At 47.8% G+C, this 18,751-nt stretch overlaps 2 protein-coding genes across 5 annotated transcripts in view; one reads left to right on the top strand and one right to left on the bottom strand.

Moving 5' to 3' along the window:
- CACNA2D3 (calcium voltage-gated channel auxiliary subunit alpha2delta 3) overlaps window positions 1-18,751 on the top strand; it is an 879,489-nt gene that overhangs the window by 735,838 nt on the left and 124,900 nt on the right. The window lies entirely within an intron of this gene.
- LRTM1 (leucine rich repeats and transmembrane domains 1) lies at window positions 1,083-11,921 on the bottom strand. The gene is made up of 3 exons (XM_008260811.4): window positions 11,294-11,921; window positions 7,494-8,087; window positions 1,083-1,644 (listed from the first exon to the last, which is right to left on the bottom strand). Exons 1-3 carry the CDS (start codon window positions 11,298-11,300, stop codon window positions 1,229-1,231), a joined length of 1,017 nt encoding a protein of 338 aa, XP_008259033.3. The 5' UTR covers window positions 11,301-11,921; the 3' UTR covers window positions 1,083-1,228.

The following is an 18,751-nucleotide window of genomic DNA, read 5'->3' as shown; positions in this document are numbered from 1 at the left end:
GCAAATTTACAAAATGTATAAATCTGGAGCCAATTATTTCCATTACAGAAAGATTCCATGAAAGTTTCCTTTAAATAGCGAGCTCCCCTACTGCATTAAAATGATGATTCAATTTACAAAAATTCACTTTGCATGCAACTCCTCAGGACCATGTCTGTGGAGGAAGGCAAGCCACACCTGATTTTTTTAAAACATGGCTTAAATAATGTTCAGGATGGCTGCTGCCACATATCTTGAGTCTCTTGGTAATTCCCTCTCTCTTCTGACTTCCTTCTTACTTCCTACCCCAGAGTGTTGAGTAGGCAATCTGGGTGGTGGTCAGCAGCTGTCGGCTTCCTCCCCAACACGGCTGCATTTCATTAGTGGGTAAGCACTGTTGTTTACGTGTGGGTGTGGTTGCACAGGTCCATACACTCTGTGCTGTGTGTGTGTAGACAGAGCTACACAAAAGGCCTTTGCTCACTCGCAACCTGAATTTGTCCCTGCTATGAAAGCTCTCTGGGAGGATATGCCCTTAATTCCCCGCGCTCTGCGTGTTTGTTTATATGCTATTCACCTTTGCATCAGGAAACTTCCCCAGATCCTGGGCCTGAGACCCATTATGCAGACGTGGAACCATCCTCTTCCTCTACAGCCTAGAAAGCCCCAAATGGTTTTCTGATTTAGAAAATTAAATATAAGCTGACTCTTGTGGCAAACTCTGAAATTCCCAACCGACAGACACTCCCATTAAATATGTAACATACACAGCATCTGAAAGTATCACTGATCTAGCATGAACTTGAATTATACAGGCATTTGGTGCCCCTTGGGTAGGATCACCAGTCTCTTCCCAGGCGCTCAAAATCGGGCAGTTTTCCAATGGACTGTAAACCTCCCAGGAATGCCAACCAGCATGTGCATTTTAATTTTTTTCTTGTTCTGTAAAAGCAACTTAATCCAGGGAAGAGTACCTGAGAGAGAGATTTTTCCTTTCCCTGTACATGGCCTTCCCCCACATAGAATCATTGTGATAACTCCTCAGGCAGAGTGCAAATGTCATCTCTATTCTGTCTCTGGTGTTTAACAAACCACACCATCAATTTCTTCCCAGAAATATATTTTTATGGACACATTTTTTTTTTTGGAAAAAGCAAAATGAGGCAGTGACAATGAACCCAGGAGCCCTGTTTAGACACTTTCTCCTGGCCTATGTGGTCACCATCAGTGCTATGTGGGATGGATGCTGTCAAGCAGGTGAGCTGTCAAACAGCTCTTTCCCTGCCGTCTTCCCAGGCTCATTGGATTGAGCCGCGGACTTCCCGTGATACTGAGCAGTAATAGCCGCGTAGGTGCAGCCGTAGACAGCAGCCGCCAGCATCATGAGACACACGATGCCACACACAACCCCCGTGATCACGATGGTGGCGATGGCGTGACGCAGGTTGGCCGGCCTTGGCTTGGGTTTGAGCTCACACTCAGAGCTGTGGATCTCGGTGGGCGTCAGGGCCACCCCGTGGGCAGAGCCAGGCTGCTGGGCCTGTGAGGACACAGGATCAGGAGAAGGCGGCGGGCATGGCCGGTACAGCTCATGAGGGATCGTAAGGAGTTTCTCTCCTTTCCAGGGGTCGGGTGACCCACAAACGATGCCATCTGTTGTTCCTCCTTGAGAAGACAAAAGCAAGGGATGACAACAGAGCCTCAATGCAACTGAGTTCCAGAATCCTCAGCCTGCAAAAACTTAGGCAGATGGAATTTATAAAGTACCTTTTCCCCCGACTTGAGTCAAAGAATTTAACAACCATATTTTATGATTTTAGGATTTCTAAATTGGCTAAATGCTGAAAATGCCACACACTAAATTGGCAATTACTTCTGACCAAGAATTCATTAGAAGCCAAGTTACCTTTAGGTCGTAGAAATGCGGAGGGGGAACAATGCAGAAGCTGGGGGCCAACACCAAGGGTTCTGTTGCCCACAGCGTTCCTGCCGCTCCCTCCCCTAATGAGCCCCACCAGACAAGAAATCTTTTGTACCAGATTCCCCTTGGAAACCTAAGGCAAACACAAAACAAATGTCCATTGTTGTGATGTTATGTGTTAATTACAAAGACCTTGTGTGTCTGCCGACACTGTTCGGTGATGGGGAGACTGCAATGATGCTGGGAGTATTTTGTGTTTCTGAGGACTTGACGATACTGTGTACTGAGCTCACGGGATTAAGTGTAATTATCGTGTCTCCTCAGGCCTCAAAACATTTACTACTTTGCGTACTGAATTTCCAGCGAGTTAATAAACCCAGTTTCCATTCTCTGAAGGCAGCTGACTTCCTCAGGTGTGCAGACTGCTATTGTTTAGCAGCTATTTGGGTGGGTAATTCTTTTCTGAAAAAGAGCACTGGTCTAACCTAGCTCACTTTGGCCAATAGACTTGCTATTTGACCTTGGAAAATGTCGGACAAAATTTTCTGCAAAGAAAACATCCCATCTGTACCTCTCTTGAGAGTGTACAAGGCACTGTTAACTAAATCCTCACACTCTGCTCAAATGGATGATTCTTGTCCAGACTCACAGAGGTCATGAGTGAATGAATCAATACCCAAATTCAATCCCTTCTTTCCCACTATACCCACTGATTCTCTCTGCTCCTGCCTCCTCTCTGGGGGTTCCTGAAGGCAGAGCAACCCCATAAGGCCCTCTGGGCAGGACTCCTCCATGACCTGTGCCTTAATTCTCCCAGGATAGCTTTGAAGACTAGCACTCCTCTTAGCAAAGTTAGATTACAGATTCTGAGTGTCCATGTAGGTGAATTATCAAATTATGCAAGAAAGACGCATATGGAGGTCATTCCTTCAATATTACAAGCACCTGCTATGGCACAGTCCTTCAGAGATTGGAGAATGGTTTTACATCCATTCTATCTAACCCTTAGAAGACAAGTACAAGGGAAATTCCATGGCCCAGACACACTGGGGGTAGTGGCAGTGGGAAAATTCAACCCCACCCTGCTTGCTTCCGCTGTTTAAAACTGAATCACCCACCAGCAGTCTCTTGGGCCCCTCCAGGCTTCTTCTATTCTTCCCACCTCTAAAGCAAAAAGGTCAAAGAGGACTCTCCCACCCTCTTTCCCAAGCCACTGATTTTTATTGAAGGCAGAGTTACAGGGCAACTGCTCCCAGATGAGCCCAAGGTGCCAGTGAACTGTGCTGGGATTAAGGATGCTTGCCTCATGAACCATTTCATTCCCCTGCACCTGGCCATCAGAGCCTCTGCCAGGGAATTTGTTATAAGGCAACAGCCAGAGACAGAATGAGGCACAGGGCTTTAAGAAGTAGTGAGGCTATTTAATCCAAGATTCCAGCAGGGGAAGACAGCCACTTTTCATGGGATGGGCAGTTCCATCAACTATAAGCTGATTTATAGTTGGACTCGGATGGTTTACCCAGTCATTCCAGCATTAAGTACCTTTCTCCAGCACAAAGCTTTCTGTTAATGTTAGAGTGGGATCCATAGCCTCAGACCCATAGCCAAGGAAATACACAGATTGGGGCTTTGAGCATGTCTGGAAGGCAGGGACTCTGACTGCCCAAGGCCCTGTGGCCCCAGCCAGGATTCACCTCCTACTCCGCTAACACCATCTCCTGAGCCATAACCCCAGCTGCAGGGCTCTGCTGCCTTTGGGATTCATGTGGGCTGGCAGTATGGGAAACCCCAGCTTGCCAAGTGCTTAGTGTCCTCCCTCCCTCCCCCCCGTGACCACTAGGAGCTCTTAATCTCTGCTTGGAAGAAACTGGATTGGAATCTTGAGTGTGCACATTACTTAGTTGTGCACCCCTGAGAAAGTTCCTTAACCATACTCATGCCTCTGCTTGCTTTTCTGGAAAGTGGGAGGGGAGGGTAAAATGGAATTCACTTCCCAAAACTGCTCTGAGGACTTAGATAAAGCATGTCAAGTATTGAGTACAATACCTAGCCCAGAATAAACATTTAATAACGTTAGCTATGAACATGAAGATGATTCATTTGCCTATGAATAGAGACGAAGGGGTAATCAGTATAAAATCTACGAGCGTGTTTAAATTGGAGATGTGATTATATATTCACCAAAGCACATTTTTGCCTTTAGGGCCACAACAAGACTAAATTTTCCCACTCTTTGTGGTCACTTTGGGGCTGCATGATTGAGTTCCTGCCCGTGGAACCAATGAATGCCACAAAACTTCCAGTGTAAACCCACATGCTCTTTAGTCCCCTCTGGTGGTGACCTTAGAAGCCACGTGATGCAGCCGGCAGTGTCAGGGACTAGGAGGGGCTTAGGATCCTGAGTGATGGCAGGGAACACAGGCCCTGCTCCCAATTCTCCAGGACTCTGACTTGAGTGATGAGCAGATCTCTATTGGAGCCTGTCCACCAATACCTTTAGTGTTTGCTTTTGTCTGTGTGTCTTCTTTTAAAGAGGTCTTCATTAACATGTTCTCTTATTTTACCTGCCATCATCTCGTGATTAGCATCTATGTGGGTTGATGTCAGTTATTTTGGGACATCCAGGTCTTGCTACCCAAATCAGTTTCACCTTCCTTTGAAGTCAGGCCCTTCTCAGTGCTGGCACAGCTCTGCCATGAGGGCATGTTGAGCTGCATCCTGGACTCTCAGAACTGGAAGGGCCCCAGGAACCCCGAGACTTAATGTTGTCTGTTTTCATCTGGTGACATTGAGCACAGATGAAGGGAATTAAACTTGCCCAGGAACCACTAGCAAGTTTGTGGCAGTGCAAGGAAGATTTCTTCCTAGTCCCTGTTGCTTCTGGTATCCAAGGCCTGGAAGCTATTATTATTTTAATCTTCTTTTGTGGAAACTCTCTCTGTATGCTTATGATTCAACCCAGAGCACAGTAGCTCAAGCCACTTCATCTCCAGATGCAAACCGTTTTATTGGCAGTGTTCTATAAGAAAGATATCACCATGTTATATGGCTCCTGTTGTAGGTTAGCAAAGACATTGGCTGACTGGTGATCAGCCCTCCCATACCCAACTGCATCCAAAGGGCCAACCAAATGCAGATTGAACATGTGCAGACTCTTGTTATTCACTAAACAACATGACAACTATTTATATAGCACTTGTGTCAGGTAGTATAAGTAATCCAATAGTGATTTAAAGTTTACAGGAAGGTGTATGTAGGTTGTATGGAAATTCAGCAACGTTTCATATAATGGACTTGAATATCCACAGATTTTGGTATCACAGGTGAGGGTGGGGTGTCCTAGATCCAATTCCTCAAGGATACCAAGGTGAGAAGATTTCTTAATTCAATTCAATATTACATCATTTAGCCCATGCTGTACACGAACTCTACAGCCATCCAGATTCTGTGACTCCATAACTCACCTCTTCCTGAGCAGCAGGCTGAAATATAGAGGGTCTGGTCAGGAGCTCCCCTTGGGGATATCATGGGCACCTCACATTGGCCATGTCCCCAACTGAACTCAGGCTGACTCCTCCCCACCACCCACACTCAGTCTCCCACTCCCCAGTCTGCTCCTTTACAGCTAGTGGCATCCCCATTTATCTGGTTACCCCTGCAGGACAAAATAAGATCAAATTTCCCAGAATCACCTTCCTTTCTTTATCGCCCACTCCAAACCATTAACAATTTCTTTAATTTTTAATTCTTAGAATATATTGAATGTCAGAGGGAGACAGAGATCTCCCAACCACTAGTTCAGTCCTCAGATGCCCAACATAATGATCTGGGCCAGGCCAAAGCAGGAAGCGGGGAACTTCATCCGCGTCTCCCACCTGGGTGGTAGGGACCCAGCTGCTTGAACCATCCCTGCCTCCCAGAGTGCTCATTAGCAGGAAGCTGGAATTGGAAGCTGAGCCAGGACTCGAATCCCAGCACTCTGATGGGATGCTGGGTCCCCAAGTACCTTCTTAACCACTGCACTAAACATCTGCCCCCTCATTAGCAATTTCTATCAGTTGAATATTATAACCATCTCCCAAAGGTAGTTGCTTGTCACCACCCTGATTCTAGCCATCATTGGCTGACAGAAATCACCTCCTCCCTTGCCTCTGTGGTCCATCTGCAGCCTTTTTCTACCCCCATAGCAGTCACCAGAGTGACCTCTGAAATTGTAATCAGATCCTAGTGTTCCCCTGCCTACAGCTCTACAAGAGCGTCTCTTGAGAAAGTGCAGACACCTGCGCCTGCCCCGCACCTTCCTGCCGACCAGCACTCTCTCACTGCCTTCCCCTGTCCTACCCCCTCTGCTCCCTGCTTTGCTCTCTCAGCCAATCCAAGCCTCCTGCATCAGTGGCTTTTGGCCTTGCTGACCCTTCCTCTGGCTATCTCCTGGCTCTTCCTCCTCCTTGTCTGGGTCTGCTCAGTCATGTCACCCCTTGGAGAGGCTGTCACAATCCATCATTCTCTCCTCCACCCTCACCCCACCTTGTCTTTTAGCACAAACTGCCACTAGAGCATGAATCTTTATTCTGTCTCTGGCACCAGAATGTGAACTTACCATGGGGGTAAGGATTCTCTTGTTCACTGCCCTTTTTTCAGTGTGGGGCACATAAAGGCTCTCTACATGGCAGTGAATGAATGATGCTGAGAGAGAGGAGGGGAGAAGCACCATGAGGCAGGGGAAAGAGTGTAGGGCCAAGACCCCAAAGCTATGCATTTGTTCTCCTCTTTGCTACTGCTCTGTGATCTTGGGCAAGAACCTCTCTGTCCCTCTGTTTCCTGTTGATAACAAGGGTCGGCAAACTTTTATCTAAGGGGCTAGCTAGTAAATATTTGTAAATATTGCCATAGTCTCGGTCACAGCTACTCAACTCTGTACAGTATGAGCAGCCATTCATCATGTAATGAATAGGCATGGCTGTGTTCCAATAAAACTTTATTTACAGGTGCAGAAATTAGGCTGGATTTGACTATTGTGCTCTAGTTTCCTAACTTCTGAATAATTTCCAGAGCCTCTCCTCTTTGATAACCCAGGATCTCTTGCTTTGCTTTTAGCATTTGGTTAAATAAATGGTAGCTTTAGAGAGAGGTTCCGTTGCACCTGATTTTAGCAACAGTGGTATTTGCCAAAGCAGAAGGGGTAATGGTAGGGAAGACTTATAGCTGTCAAATGTCTAGGAGCAGAAAAATAGCCCAAGGAATGATAGCCATGTCCCCAGCTCGATCAGACTTGGAAGTCAGAGTTTGGTGATAGTCAGAGGTTGAGCACTTTCTCGGGTGACAGTTGGCCTTCCTCCTTCCTAAATAACTTTCATGCTGTGGTAGTCACCAAGTGGACAGTTACCTCCATGCCTCCTATTAGTAGATGAATTTAAACACCTGTAATGGCTCACTTGCCTCTTTTCCTGTACCATGAAATGAGATTCAATGCGAAAACACTGAAATCAGCCCCCTGCACACTCCTCCACAATTCTCCTAATGCAGAGAACAGATGAAGTTCATCCTAGGCTGCTAACACACAGAAGGAGGTTTCCAAATAGACACGACTGACCTTTATAGATAAATTTCTCCAGCCATAGCTTAAGCCCAAGCAGGCTGCAATTGCATTTCCAGAGGTTGTCCTTGAGATACAAAAGCTTCACACGGGGCATGGACTCCAGGAGTGCTCGATCAAGATGCTGAAGCCGGTTTTGTCGAACTGCAAATGTGGTTAAGTTCTCCCAAGTTTCAGCCAAGGATGTGGGAAGGTGGCTTATGTAGTTTGACGACAAATCGAGCTCCCTCAGCTGTGGAAGGGAATGGCTAAGTGTGCTGTCCAGGGAAAGCAGGGAGTTATGGGTTAGGTTTAAAACCTCCAAGTGCTGAAGTCCATGGAAAGCTCCAGGGGCCAGATTTGAAAGAGAATTGTTGGCCAAGTTTAAGGTCATGAGCTGGGGCACTGACCTAAATGCAAAAGCAGGAAGTTGGTGTATCTGGTTATCTTGTAAATGCAGCGTTAGAGTCTGAGGAGGCAAATCAGAAGGGACTTCTGCCAGACGCTGTTGGCTGCAGTCTACAAAACGTGATGAGTGACAGTGGCACTTCTCCGGGCAGCCACATGCCCCTGGGAGCAGGCAAACCAGGCTCAAAAGCAGGAACAGCTCACCTAGGACAGACAGACAGCAAGTGGCATTAGAACTAGTGCTCAAGGAGTGGGTCAGTATTTTTCTCCCCTTTGAATCCACAGGTAATGTGACACTTGAGATAGACGACACCTTCTGTACTCTGGAAGACATTGTAGCTTTCACCTTCTTCATTGGAGTTGGGCCAGACTGAGGCCACTCCTAGGATCAGTCACTCTTACACACTGTGTGTGGACTCTTGTTGGAAGCATGGGAAGAGATTGTTTCCCAGTGCCTCAGTAATCAGAAGACGGAAGCCTCAGAAAATTACATAGACAGGTAGAAAAAGTCTTGGGTGGGGAGGGGCTTATGCCCTTTGTAGGGTGCAGATTTATTTTGGTCCAGATATGACAAAATGATAGAGGGCTTTAGATATTCTGAAGAATGCTTCAGAGCAGTGCTGTCCAGTAGAACATTCTGGAAAGATGGAAAGTTCTATATATATGGTCCACCAGGGAGTCACTGGCCACATGTGGCTGCTGAGCTCCTGACATGGTACTGAATTTTCGTTTGTCCTTAACTTTAGAAAGTTTAAATGGCCACATGTGGCTGGCGGTCACCGTATTGGATAGGGCAGGTCTGCAGCTTGTTTACATCTGCAGGTGTAATTCCATAAATGATCATCTCTGATCCCTGTCTATGCATGAGGTTTTAAAAATACAGAAAACCATTAGGAAGCATATGTGAAACACCCCCATTCCTAGAACAGTTCTGTTAGTTGCTTGTGGATTATAACACTTCCTGCGTCATTTTTCTTTTCACTCAGAGAGGTGACACAAGAGAAAGGCAATGGAGTACCCTCTGATTAGTGCCCGTGTCCTGCTTCCCTCCATGAATCCCTCTCCAGATATGTTGAAAATAACTGTTAATGGGCCAGCACCGTGGCTCACTTGGTTAATCCTCTGCCTGCGGCGCTGGCATCCCATATGGGTGCTGGGTTCTAGTCCTGGTTGTGCCTCTTCCAGTACAGCTCTCTGCTGTGGGCCGGGAAGGCAGTGGAGGATGGCCCAGGTACTTGGGTCCTGCACCCACAAGGGAGACCAGGAGGAGGTAACTGGCTCCTGGCTTCAGATCAGTGTAGCGCCGGCCGTAGTGGCCATTTGGGGAGTGAACCAACGGAAGGAAGACCTTTCTCTTTGTCTCTCTCTCTCACTGTCTATAACTCTACCTGTCAAACAAAGAAAAGAAAAGAAAAGAAAAGAAAAGAAAAGAAAAGAAAAGAAAAGAAAAGAAAAGAAAAGAAAAAAAAAGAACTGTTAAGAACAATAGCAGTGGCCGGCACCGCAGCTCCTCCACCTGTGGCACTGGCACTCCGGGTTCTAGTCCTGGTCGGGGTGCCAGATTCTGTCCCGGTTGCTCCTCTTCCAGTCCAGCTCTCTGCTGTGGCCTGGGAGGGCAGTGGAGGATAGCCAAAGTGCTTGGGCCCTGCGCCCCATGGGAGACCAGGAGGAGGTAACTGGCTCCTGGCTTCAGATCAGTGTAGCGCCGGCCGTAGTGGCCATTTGGGGAGTGAACCAACGGAAGGAAGACCTTTCTCTTTGTCTCTCTCTCTCACTGTCTATAACTCTACCTGTCAAACAAAGAAAAGAAAAGAAAAGAAAAGAACTGTTAAGAACAATAGCAGTGGCCGGCACCGCAGCTCCTCCACCTGTGGCACTGGCACTCCGGGTTCTAGTCCTGGTCGGGGTGCCAGATTCTGTCCCGGTTGCTCCTCTTCCAGTCCAGCTCTCTGCTGTGGCCTGGGAGGGCAGTGGAGGATAGCCAAAGTGCTTGGGCCCTGCGCCCCATGGGAGACCAGGAGGAAGTACCTGGCTCGTGGCTTTGGATCGGCGCAGCACGCCGGCCGTAGCGGCCATTTTGGGGGTGAACCAACGGAAGGAAGACCTTTCTCTTTGTTTCTTTCTCTCACTGTCTAACTCTGCCTGTCAAAAAAAATAAATAAATAAAAAATAAAAAGGCACGTGAATATCACCATCATTGCTTCTCATTCTGCAGCTTGTTTTATCCACTCAACATTAATCTATCTGCATGGATACAGAGAAAGTGAATGCATGTCTTTTAGCTGCTACAGCGTATTCCACAGTGAGGCCATGTTCAAGCTGGTGTTTATCCAGCCCTTCCCCCAGGAACATTTGGACTGAGCAGGTTTTTCTTCCTCTCAAGCCCTGCTGTACAGTGCTGTGGGCTATGCAGAGGCCTGCTAGAGGGGCTTTCCACTCAGCCCTTGTGGAGCTCCGAGGGGATGGTGAGTGGTGAGTTCATATGTTCTAGATGCTGCTAGAGTGTTCTCCAAGGTGACAATGTCATTCCCTCCTGTTTTCCTAAGACTTGGATTTCAAAAGGTGGCAAACATCTGTCAAGGGCATTGTGTTAATTGGTAGAGGAATTCATAAGGCCACAGAATAACATTCAGATCTCAACAGTTACCTACTGTATTGAAACCTCTTACAAGGGGGGGGGGGAGAGAAAGAGAGAGAAAGAATTGTAGAGGTTGGTTGTTGAGAGAGAGAGAGAGAATTGTAGAAGTTGGTTGTTGAGAGACAGAGAATTGTAGAGGTTGGTTGTTTATGGCCTTCACTAGGGCAGATCTTGGGAGAGCCTTCTGAAGGAGATTCTGCTCAGTTTAATTGAGTTCAAGGGATGCGGAATGCCAGTCCTCCCATTTTGAAAATATCAAAGAGTATACCCCTGTTTTCCTCTTTGTCATTTTGCAGATGATCTAAATGGCTTGTGTGAAAGCTAAAATGTCCTCCTATCCGAAGTGAACCAATACCCGTCCCTACACCTGAGGGCCTTGTAGGACATCAGTTCTTAGACCAGAGAACACGCCTTGCCCAGAACCCAGTCATATTCACGAAAGGCTTGTCTTTCTGAGATCAGAGTCCGTTTGCTCCTTCTCTCTTTGGCTCCACCCCTACCCCAAAGGAAATAAGAATTTCAATGCCACGCAACATGTTGTCTATGAAATGGCCCATGACACCCAGATGACGTACACACATCACGACTGCATACCTCATCTCAGCCCCTTCCTGTGCACCCAGCGAGGCACAGACACCAATCTCTCCAGAGAGCTTCTTTGTTTAAACATCTGTCCAATCTTTTTGGGAAAAATCACCCAACAATAGACTTCCCGTGGGCGCCTGTGTGCAGGGGCCCATCCCTGTCTCAAGGCACTCCTATCCTGACTCACCTTTCATGGCTGAGTCTCCACAGATGTCCCCACTGATCACGGAGCCCGCCCTGATTAATCTGCCGATCAGCAAACACAGGACATGGCAAAGTCAGAGTCCGTCTTTCATTCGCGTTTTCTGAATCCTCGCGCTTTTCTTCAATGCACCGAACAGTTGTCTCTTTCAGGAGACTGCTTATTTAAGCAGCCCTTCCCTTGTCTCCATCTGGCCGGGCTGGTTTTCCATAAGAGGATCTTTAAATAGTGCCCCGTCTTCTTTCTTCAAGTCTTGGCCTCCCCAAAATCATCCCTGCCTTTCCCATTGAGACGACGAACCACATAAAGGGTGTTTGTCAAAGCTCGGGGAACAGCTGTAGCATTCAAACATGACCCCGATGGCTCAGGCTTTTTGATTATTTAATCTGCTTGAAGTCCGGGGCACCAAAATAAAACAGCCTTCTTAATCCGGTCGTGGCTCCTGAATTCTGTTGACTTATTAACCATGCTGTGTCAACCCTCCTCAGGCTGGGGGGCGCTCGGCTCGAATCCCTGGTCCAGGGGTCTGGCCACAGAGCCAGCAGAGTGTGTAATATGAGGACAAATTGGACTGCTGGAGGCTGACACGGTTTGCACAGTGCACTGCTTTGGTCATCTAAGGCTTATTCAGCCAACATCCGTGGGGATTAGCTGTGTTGACAGGGTCTGGATGCCCTGCAATTCATAGCCATGGTTTCCTTTAGTGGACACTGCAACCTCTCCTCCCCGGTGCCACAAATACTTCTCAGCTGCTGGCTCCCCATGCCCCCTCCCCCCACCCGGTTGAAGTGACCTTTCGGTGAGCGTGACTTTGGAAATGCTTCTCCATCTCTCATCGTTTCCCTGATGCCGAGGCCCTGGCCTGTCCCTCATTTTTCACATCTAAAACAATGGAGCTGCCCGCAGTGAGCCTCGGGCGGCGATGAACTGTGACTGTTCTCCAGCTGAAGCTGTTGGGAACTTTCCCACCAGGGACTGGAACTGCTTCTTTGAATGTGCGAATCCCCTGCTACTGGCAGAGCTGGGGGCCCACTGGCCGAAGCTGCCCTCGTACAACCAGCCAAGATGCTCCGCATACCTGCTGCAGCCAGCAGCAGAAGGTGGCTCCCTTGCTTGGAGGCAGTGTGAAGTGCAAATCATGGAGCAGTTGCGTGTGGGCGGTGGGTTGACATGGGCCTGGCTTGGCATTTTGGCTGCAGCACCACCACCAGCTCTGTGTATCTGAACAAGCCATCTGCTGACCCAGAACCTCAACTCTAATGAGGGGATAACAGTAGCCCCTACTTCACAAAATTGTGCCAAAGACTAAATAAAGCAAGAGATCATGGCCCAGAGTATCTTGATAAATGTTCACAGTCACCCCCTGGGAATGGCGTCCAGGACTTCTGTGCCGCTGGCATTTGAAGGGCAATCTCAGCTTTATATCAGGAGAGAGACCCTGCAAATCAGTAGTACGAGAGAGGGGGGGCCCTTATGGAAGAAGCTGAAAATTCGGATTTTGTTAATTCTCAACAGCCTGTCCTTTGGCCACGGCCATTTCCACCACACTGAACCCACTGTATTCATCCTGCCCTTTCCCCAAAGGGTGCTTTCCTCAGCCTACCCTCTTTTATCCTCCTCTCCACCATTTTTAAAAAAATTTATTTATTTGAAAGTCGGAGTTACACAGAGAGAGGAGAGGCAGAGAGAAAGAGAGAGAGGTCTTCCATCCGCTGGTTCACTCCCCAACTGGCAGAAATGGCTGGAGCTGTGTCCATCTGAAGCCAGGAGCCAGGAGCTTCTTCTGGGTCTCCCCATCTGCCACCCATCTCCAGATCCCAGCTCCCACCACCCTGCCAGACACACCCACTATCTGGCTCCTTATCTAAAAACGAAGGGGTTGAGCAAGATGCCCTTCAGGGCCCTCTTTTATGGCCAAAATTGTGTCATTTTGAACAGAAAGTATGAGTAGGCATGAAAGGGACTGTACTTACCAACTTCAGGGGAACTTGGATAGAGAATTTGAGTATGGAGCTGTTTTAACTGTGTCCTGCGGGACCCAGCGATGGTCCAAGTCTCTTGAACTCAGAAAAGATAATCTATGGACTCCATAGTTGAATGCAGGAGGCCAGGACACCTGCAGGGAGCCACCTGCAGGCGGTCAGGGACACCTCCAGTGATAGCCAGGCGGTGTGCCTAAATGAGGCATCCCACGTGCACTGTTTAAACCCTAAAGCAAATCGTAGGCTCTCTGAGCCCCGGCTTCCTATGTGTCTGTCGATAGTACTTCCCAGGGATAAGGAGAATGAAGCATTGTTTGTTAACATGCATGGCACCGATCTGATACAGCCTATGTTCAAAAATGGAATCTGCTACGAGGGGTGTGTGCTCAGGCTCTACAGTGTCTGCGCTGGCTGCTCCTGCCTCTAATTCCAGCACACGGGGGAGCCACCGAGAACCTCCACAGTGGATGGGACCCTGGGAACAGCTGGGCACCGCCCCACAGGTTCTTTGGCTCCATTTTGCTCCTGCTGACTCTAACCAGTGATTAAAGATGGGGCCGCACATGCGAACACTGGAGGGCTCCCGGGCACGTTGAAGGGCTTTGGCTGCAGAGGCTGATTGATTTATTCCATCTGACCTCAGGCGCCAGAACAAAGGGAGGGTGTGTGATCTGCATGCTAATACCTGCGCAGTGCCTCCTCTCCCGTGCTCTCTCCCTGGGGGAGCCAGAACCCAGAGGTGGTAACTCAGCTGTGTGTGCAACGGAGCAGCCCAGGAGAGACACTGAGTGTCAGCCCAGGCCGAAGCCTTTCCTTCAGGGGAGGCCAACCCTGGGAGGGGCTCCTGGCGCCCCGACCTGCATGCGAAGCAGTTACGCCTTGGGAGCAGTGCTGTGGTTGGCATCTCACAGAGATTTCACCAAGTTCGTAAGCTTTTAAGACGTACACTTTTACCCACTTTAAGACAGAATGTTTTCTCATGTAAACTGGTCTACTTAACATTTAATCTCCCTTCAAAAAATATTGACAGTAATTATTAACTCTTAGATCAATGATGTCTTGAAATCTTGCATCTAATGGCTCTTTCTCTCGGGCAATGTTAATACAACTATGTGCAAAGAATGAGTGAGTGCTGGGAAGATATTCCTAACTATTAGGTGGGACAAAGTGGTTTGAAGATTATTATGTATTGAATCATTCCTTGTATGTGAAGAAAGCTATAGGTAGAGGGATTAACCCTACACAGGTACATTGGTTTAGCTTAGGTTCAGAGACAGGGAAGAAACGTTACTAACCTATTAGGGCTGATTATGTGGCGGAGGGGCCAGATGATAATGTAGGAAGAAGGAGGGACAGTGAACATTCACTATTTACACTTCTGCATATTCCGCTTGCTGCAGCAAACATGTATTATGCCTGTAATTACACACCCACGAGGGAGAAGAGCCGACTTCTGTTCCGTGGCAAGTCGAAGTACCTTTCATTTACTAGAATATTTGAGACAGCTTATCCTCCAGTGACTAGCTGAGTTGTATGTGTAAATATAGCAGGTCTGAGCCCGCCTCTCCTCCCTGCAAGAGGATTGGCCACATAGGTAGCATCTGTTCTTTTCTGCCCTGCGGTCCCAGCAAGTGAAAAAACCTGAGAATGCATTGGGCATTTCCCCCAGGATTCAGGACAGCTTCAGCAGAATCATGTCAGAGTTCTCCCACATCCCTGTCAGTGGGCTCCCCATCAAAAGCATGCACTACGGTGACCCAATGCCAGGGGAAGGCAGCCAGGCCCAGGGACAGCTGCAGCCCAGGACATTTGGGGGTGTGGGGCAGGAAGAGGCCCTGGGCACTGCAAATCCACACCGAAACTTCATGTGGTTATGGAGAAAAGTTGGCAGAGGCGCTGGATGACTGTGAGGATATTTCCCCAGGAACAGCGGATGACCAGATGGCGCCCAGGTGTAAGGTTTATGCAGAGCTATTTTCAGGATTTCAGTATTGTTTCCCCCTCTTCTCTCTGCCTTCCCCCTCCCACCCCCGCCACCACCACCTTGGACTTCTCCTTTTGAACTTCGCATCCTGTAAGATGTAAAGCAAGGGAGCTAGGAATGGGTGACAATACTGCCAGTTGTCTGTTCAGTGTGCTGGGTGTCCCAAAGGATCTGAATTCTTTCACATCACGCTAGCTGCTGTAACAAACCCGCAATGTCAGTGGCTAAAACACAGCAGCTCTTGTCACTGTCTAGTGCAGGTTGTCAGGGGGCCAGACTCCAGGCAGTCTCGTTCAGAGTCCCAGGCTGTGCTGGCCTCTGGGCTTCCAGAAACTTCTCTGTTGGCTGGCCGATGCGGGGGAGGCAAGGACTAGACCTAAAGCGGTACTTGGCATACCTGTTTGCATTCCATCGGCCTGAATGAAATCACCAGAACAGACCTACGGGCAGAGGAGGCTGAGAAGTGTGGTTCAGTCGGGTGCTTTGGAAGAAGAGGTCGGTCACCAAGCTGTTGCAGATCACTAGTGGTCTCCACGTCTGCATCTTATCTACAGGTGACAGACAACTCCCCAGTCTCTAAGCTTCAGATGTCCTCTTACTTCTTCCCATAGTCTCTACAATACCCAGGTAGTAGGCTCATTAAATCCATGCTGAATGAAGGACAGAGGGCCCCAGAGCCCCATCGTTACTTTTGTTATAGATGAGGAAACAGAGGCCTTGAGAAGTAACTTGCCCCACATCTCCAGCACGTGTGGGTGCCCACGAGAGATACGATAATCAGAAACCTGGGAGCCAGCGCTGTGGCACAGCGGGTTCCACTGCCATCTGCAACTTCAGCATCCCCTATCAGCACCAGTTCAAGGCCTGTCTGCTCTGCTTTTGATCCAGCTCTGTCTAATGTGCCTAAGTCAGCAGCAGATGGCCCAAGTACTTGGGTCCCTGCCACCCACGTGGGAGACCATGATGGAGTTCCTGTCTCCTGGCTTCAGCCTGGCCCAGCCCCGGCTGTTGCAGCCATCTGGGAAATGAACCAGCAGATAGAAGATCACTCTATCTCTTGCTTCCTCTCACTGTAACTCTGCCTTTCAAACAAATAAAGAAATCTTTAAAAGAAGATTTTTAAAAATGAGGAAATCTATAGCTTTATTCACTTAAGGCCTTAAGGTCATTTCAATTTTTTTTTTTTTTTTTTTTTTTTTTTTTACTTATTTGAAAGGGAGACAGAGAGAGATCTTCATCCACGAATTGACTCCTCAAATGCCTGCCACAGCTGGGGCCAGGTCAGGCCAAAGCCAGGAGTTCAGAATCCAATTTGGCCTCCTGTGTGAATGTCAGGGACCCAACTCCTTTAGCCATCCCCTACTGCCTCTCAAGGTGTGCATGAGCAGGGAACTTCCCAGTTTATAGTGTGCTACAGAGCAGCCATCGTTTATTACATCAGGATGTATATGGATCTCCTCGGCACCTGAACCTGTTAGCCACAAGGAGACCATGCGATTTGGCTTAGGCAAGGTGGGACTTCCCTAGCACTGTCCTCTGCTGTCACACTGGGCAACTTGAGGTGGCAGCAGAGGCAGCCCTGGCTGCATTTGGTGGAGGTGGAGGAAGGGGGCATTGTTTTTGCACTGTCAGAGCTAGAGAAAATGCAGACTTTCCATTGCTATGTCTTCCTAACCTTGGCCTCCCAGCACTTTTCCTGTACACAAGATGTATATGAAAGATAAAGATGCATTTCAGATAAGTCTGATTAAAGGTAATTAGTGAGCTCATTGTGGCTGGTGGAGTAAACATAGACAGATGCTGGTTGACATAAAGCTCGTGGAAGAAACAAAGGGATCAAGACACATGGCAGCCTAGGAAGCCTGGCCAAGGCCTCTCAGTGACAGGTTGTTTCACTTAGACCTTCTGATTGGCTACTTTTGTCCCTGCCCCAGGAATATAAATTGGAATCAAATTCATGCTCGTGTTTGATTGTTTACTCATGTTACACATAAAATGAATGTTTTGTACAGTTCATCTTGGTGAATTTTTATTGGCTTTTGTACTTTTATTATAACCTGATAGTCCCGTTTCTATGATGGATTACAATGTGTGTTTCATGTTTTTAAGTTATAGCTTTGTGTTTGTATATTATGATGCAATAATGAGCCTTTTTTTTCTCTGGAAGTGTTGCTCTACATTAGCTTTTTGATGACATAGCTTGCAAATGTCCTAGGAAACACAATTTTCTCAAACAAAACTTGCATGGGAACTCACCAGTTGTTTGTCCAGAAGTTTAGGAGTCTGTTTTGTCATTCTGGCTTTTCTGTTCTGTCATTTCATTTTAGAACAGTGTCCCTGTTAAAAACATGAAATCTGGAATCAAACCATCCAGGCTCCATGCTGCCTCCAATTTGGACTGGATGTGTGGGCTTGAACGAGTTATCTGATCTCTCTGATCTTCAATCTCATCAGTTGTAAAAGGAACATGACTTGCAGATTTGTGGAGAGAGCTACTTTTTTTTAAATGTAAGAATCTTAGAAAAACATCTTAGCACATAGCACATTAGCCAGTACCTTCTCTATGATTTTACCTATATGTTATTAAGTACACACAGATACCATGTTGACTTGCAGTAATTGGAATAAAAGCAAGTAAATGTTTGCTTGTGTGGCAAAGCTCACCATCTTTTCAGATCATAAAACACGCATGAATATTTGCCCAGAATCAGTTGCAGGCTCAGTGAACTCCTCTCATATCTCTGCTTATTATCGAACTCGCTCCACATTTACAGGAAACTTGGTTGTTGTATCATGAGTCATGAGGCGCCAACCTTCATGGGGGGTGATTGTTAGCCAAATGAATGTCCTGTCTTGTCTTTGATGCAGCCTGTGTTCGAGTTTGTAATGGGTGACTTCCCATTCTGACGCACTAGCACTGGTATGTTCTTATCCTTTCTTGTAATTCAGGAATCCCTTATCAGGCCTCCTACTATGTGCTTGGCCTGCTGTTTTCCTAAGGCCTCCTTGATGATGTCTCCTCCACTCAGCACTGGGTGGATGGGTGGGAGGCCCTTTTCCCATCCTCGAGTGTTTGGAGAAAGCGTGGAAGCGTGGAGTCATCTCCCCAGGGCTGTGTAGCTTCCATCGTAAAGCCTGACTATCAAAGTTTGGAGGCTGATAGGAGTGGAAGCGTTTGTGTTCAACAAGCAAGCTCCTTCATTTGTTGTCACTGTCTCATTTGTTATTCTGATGAGGGCCAAGGAGAAAATAAACTCATGTACTTGCTGCTACAGCTGATGATTTGAAGTCTCTTTCCGTGGCCTCAAGTTGCTCCTACCACAAAGACATAATGCAGTTGGGCGTGCTGAGCCCTAGGAGGGTTTGCTAGGCTGAGGTGCTCCCAAGAATGACCCGTGAAGGTGTTAGGCTGAGGTGCTCCCGAGGACGAGCCATGTAGGTGTTCTTAGAGCCTGCAGCTTCTCTACTTGAAGGTGC

This window comes from Oryctolagus cuniculus, chromosome 10, assembly GCF_964237555.1.
Source record: "Oryctolagus cuniculus chromosome 10, mOryCun1.1, whole genome shotgun sequence".
NCBI lineage: Eukaryota > Metazoa > Chordata > Mammalia > Lagomorpha > Leporidae > Oryctolagus > Oryctolagus cuniculus.
This window is presented reverse-complemented; position numbering and strand designations above follow the sequence as displayed.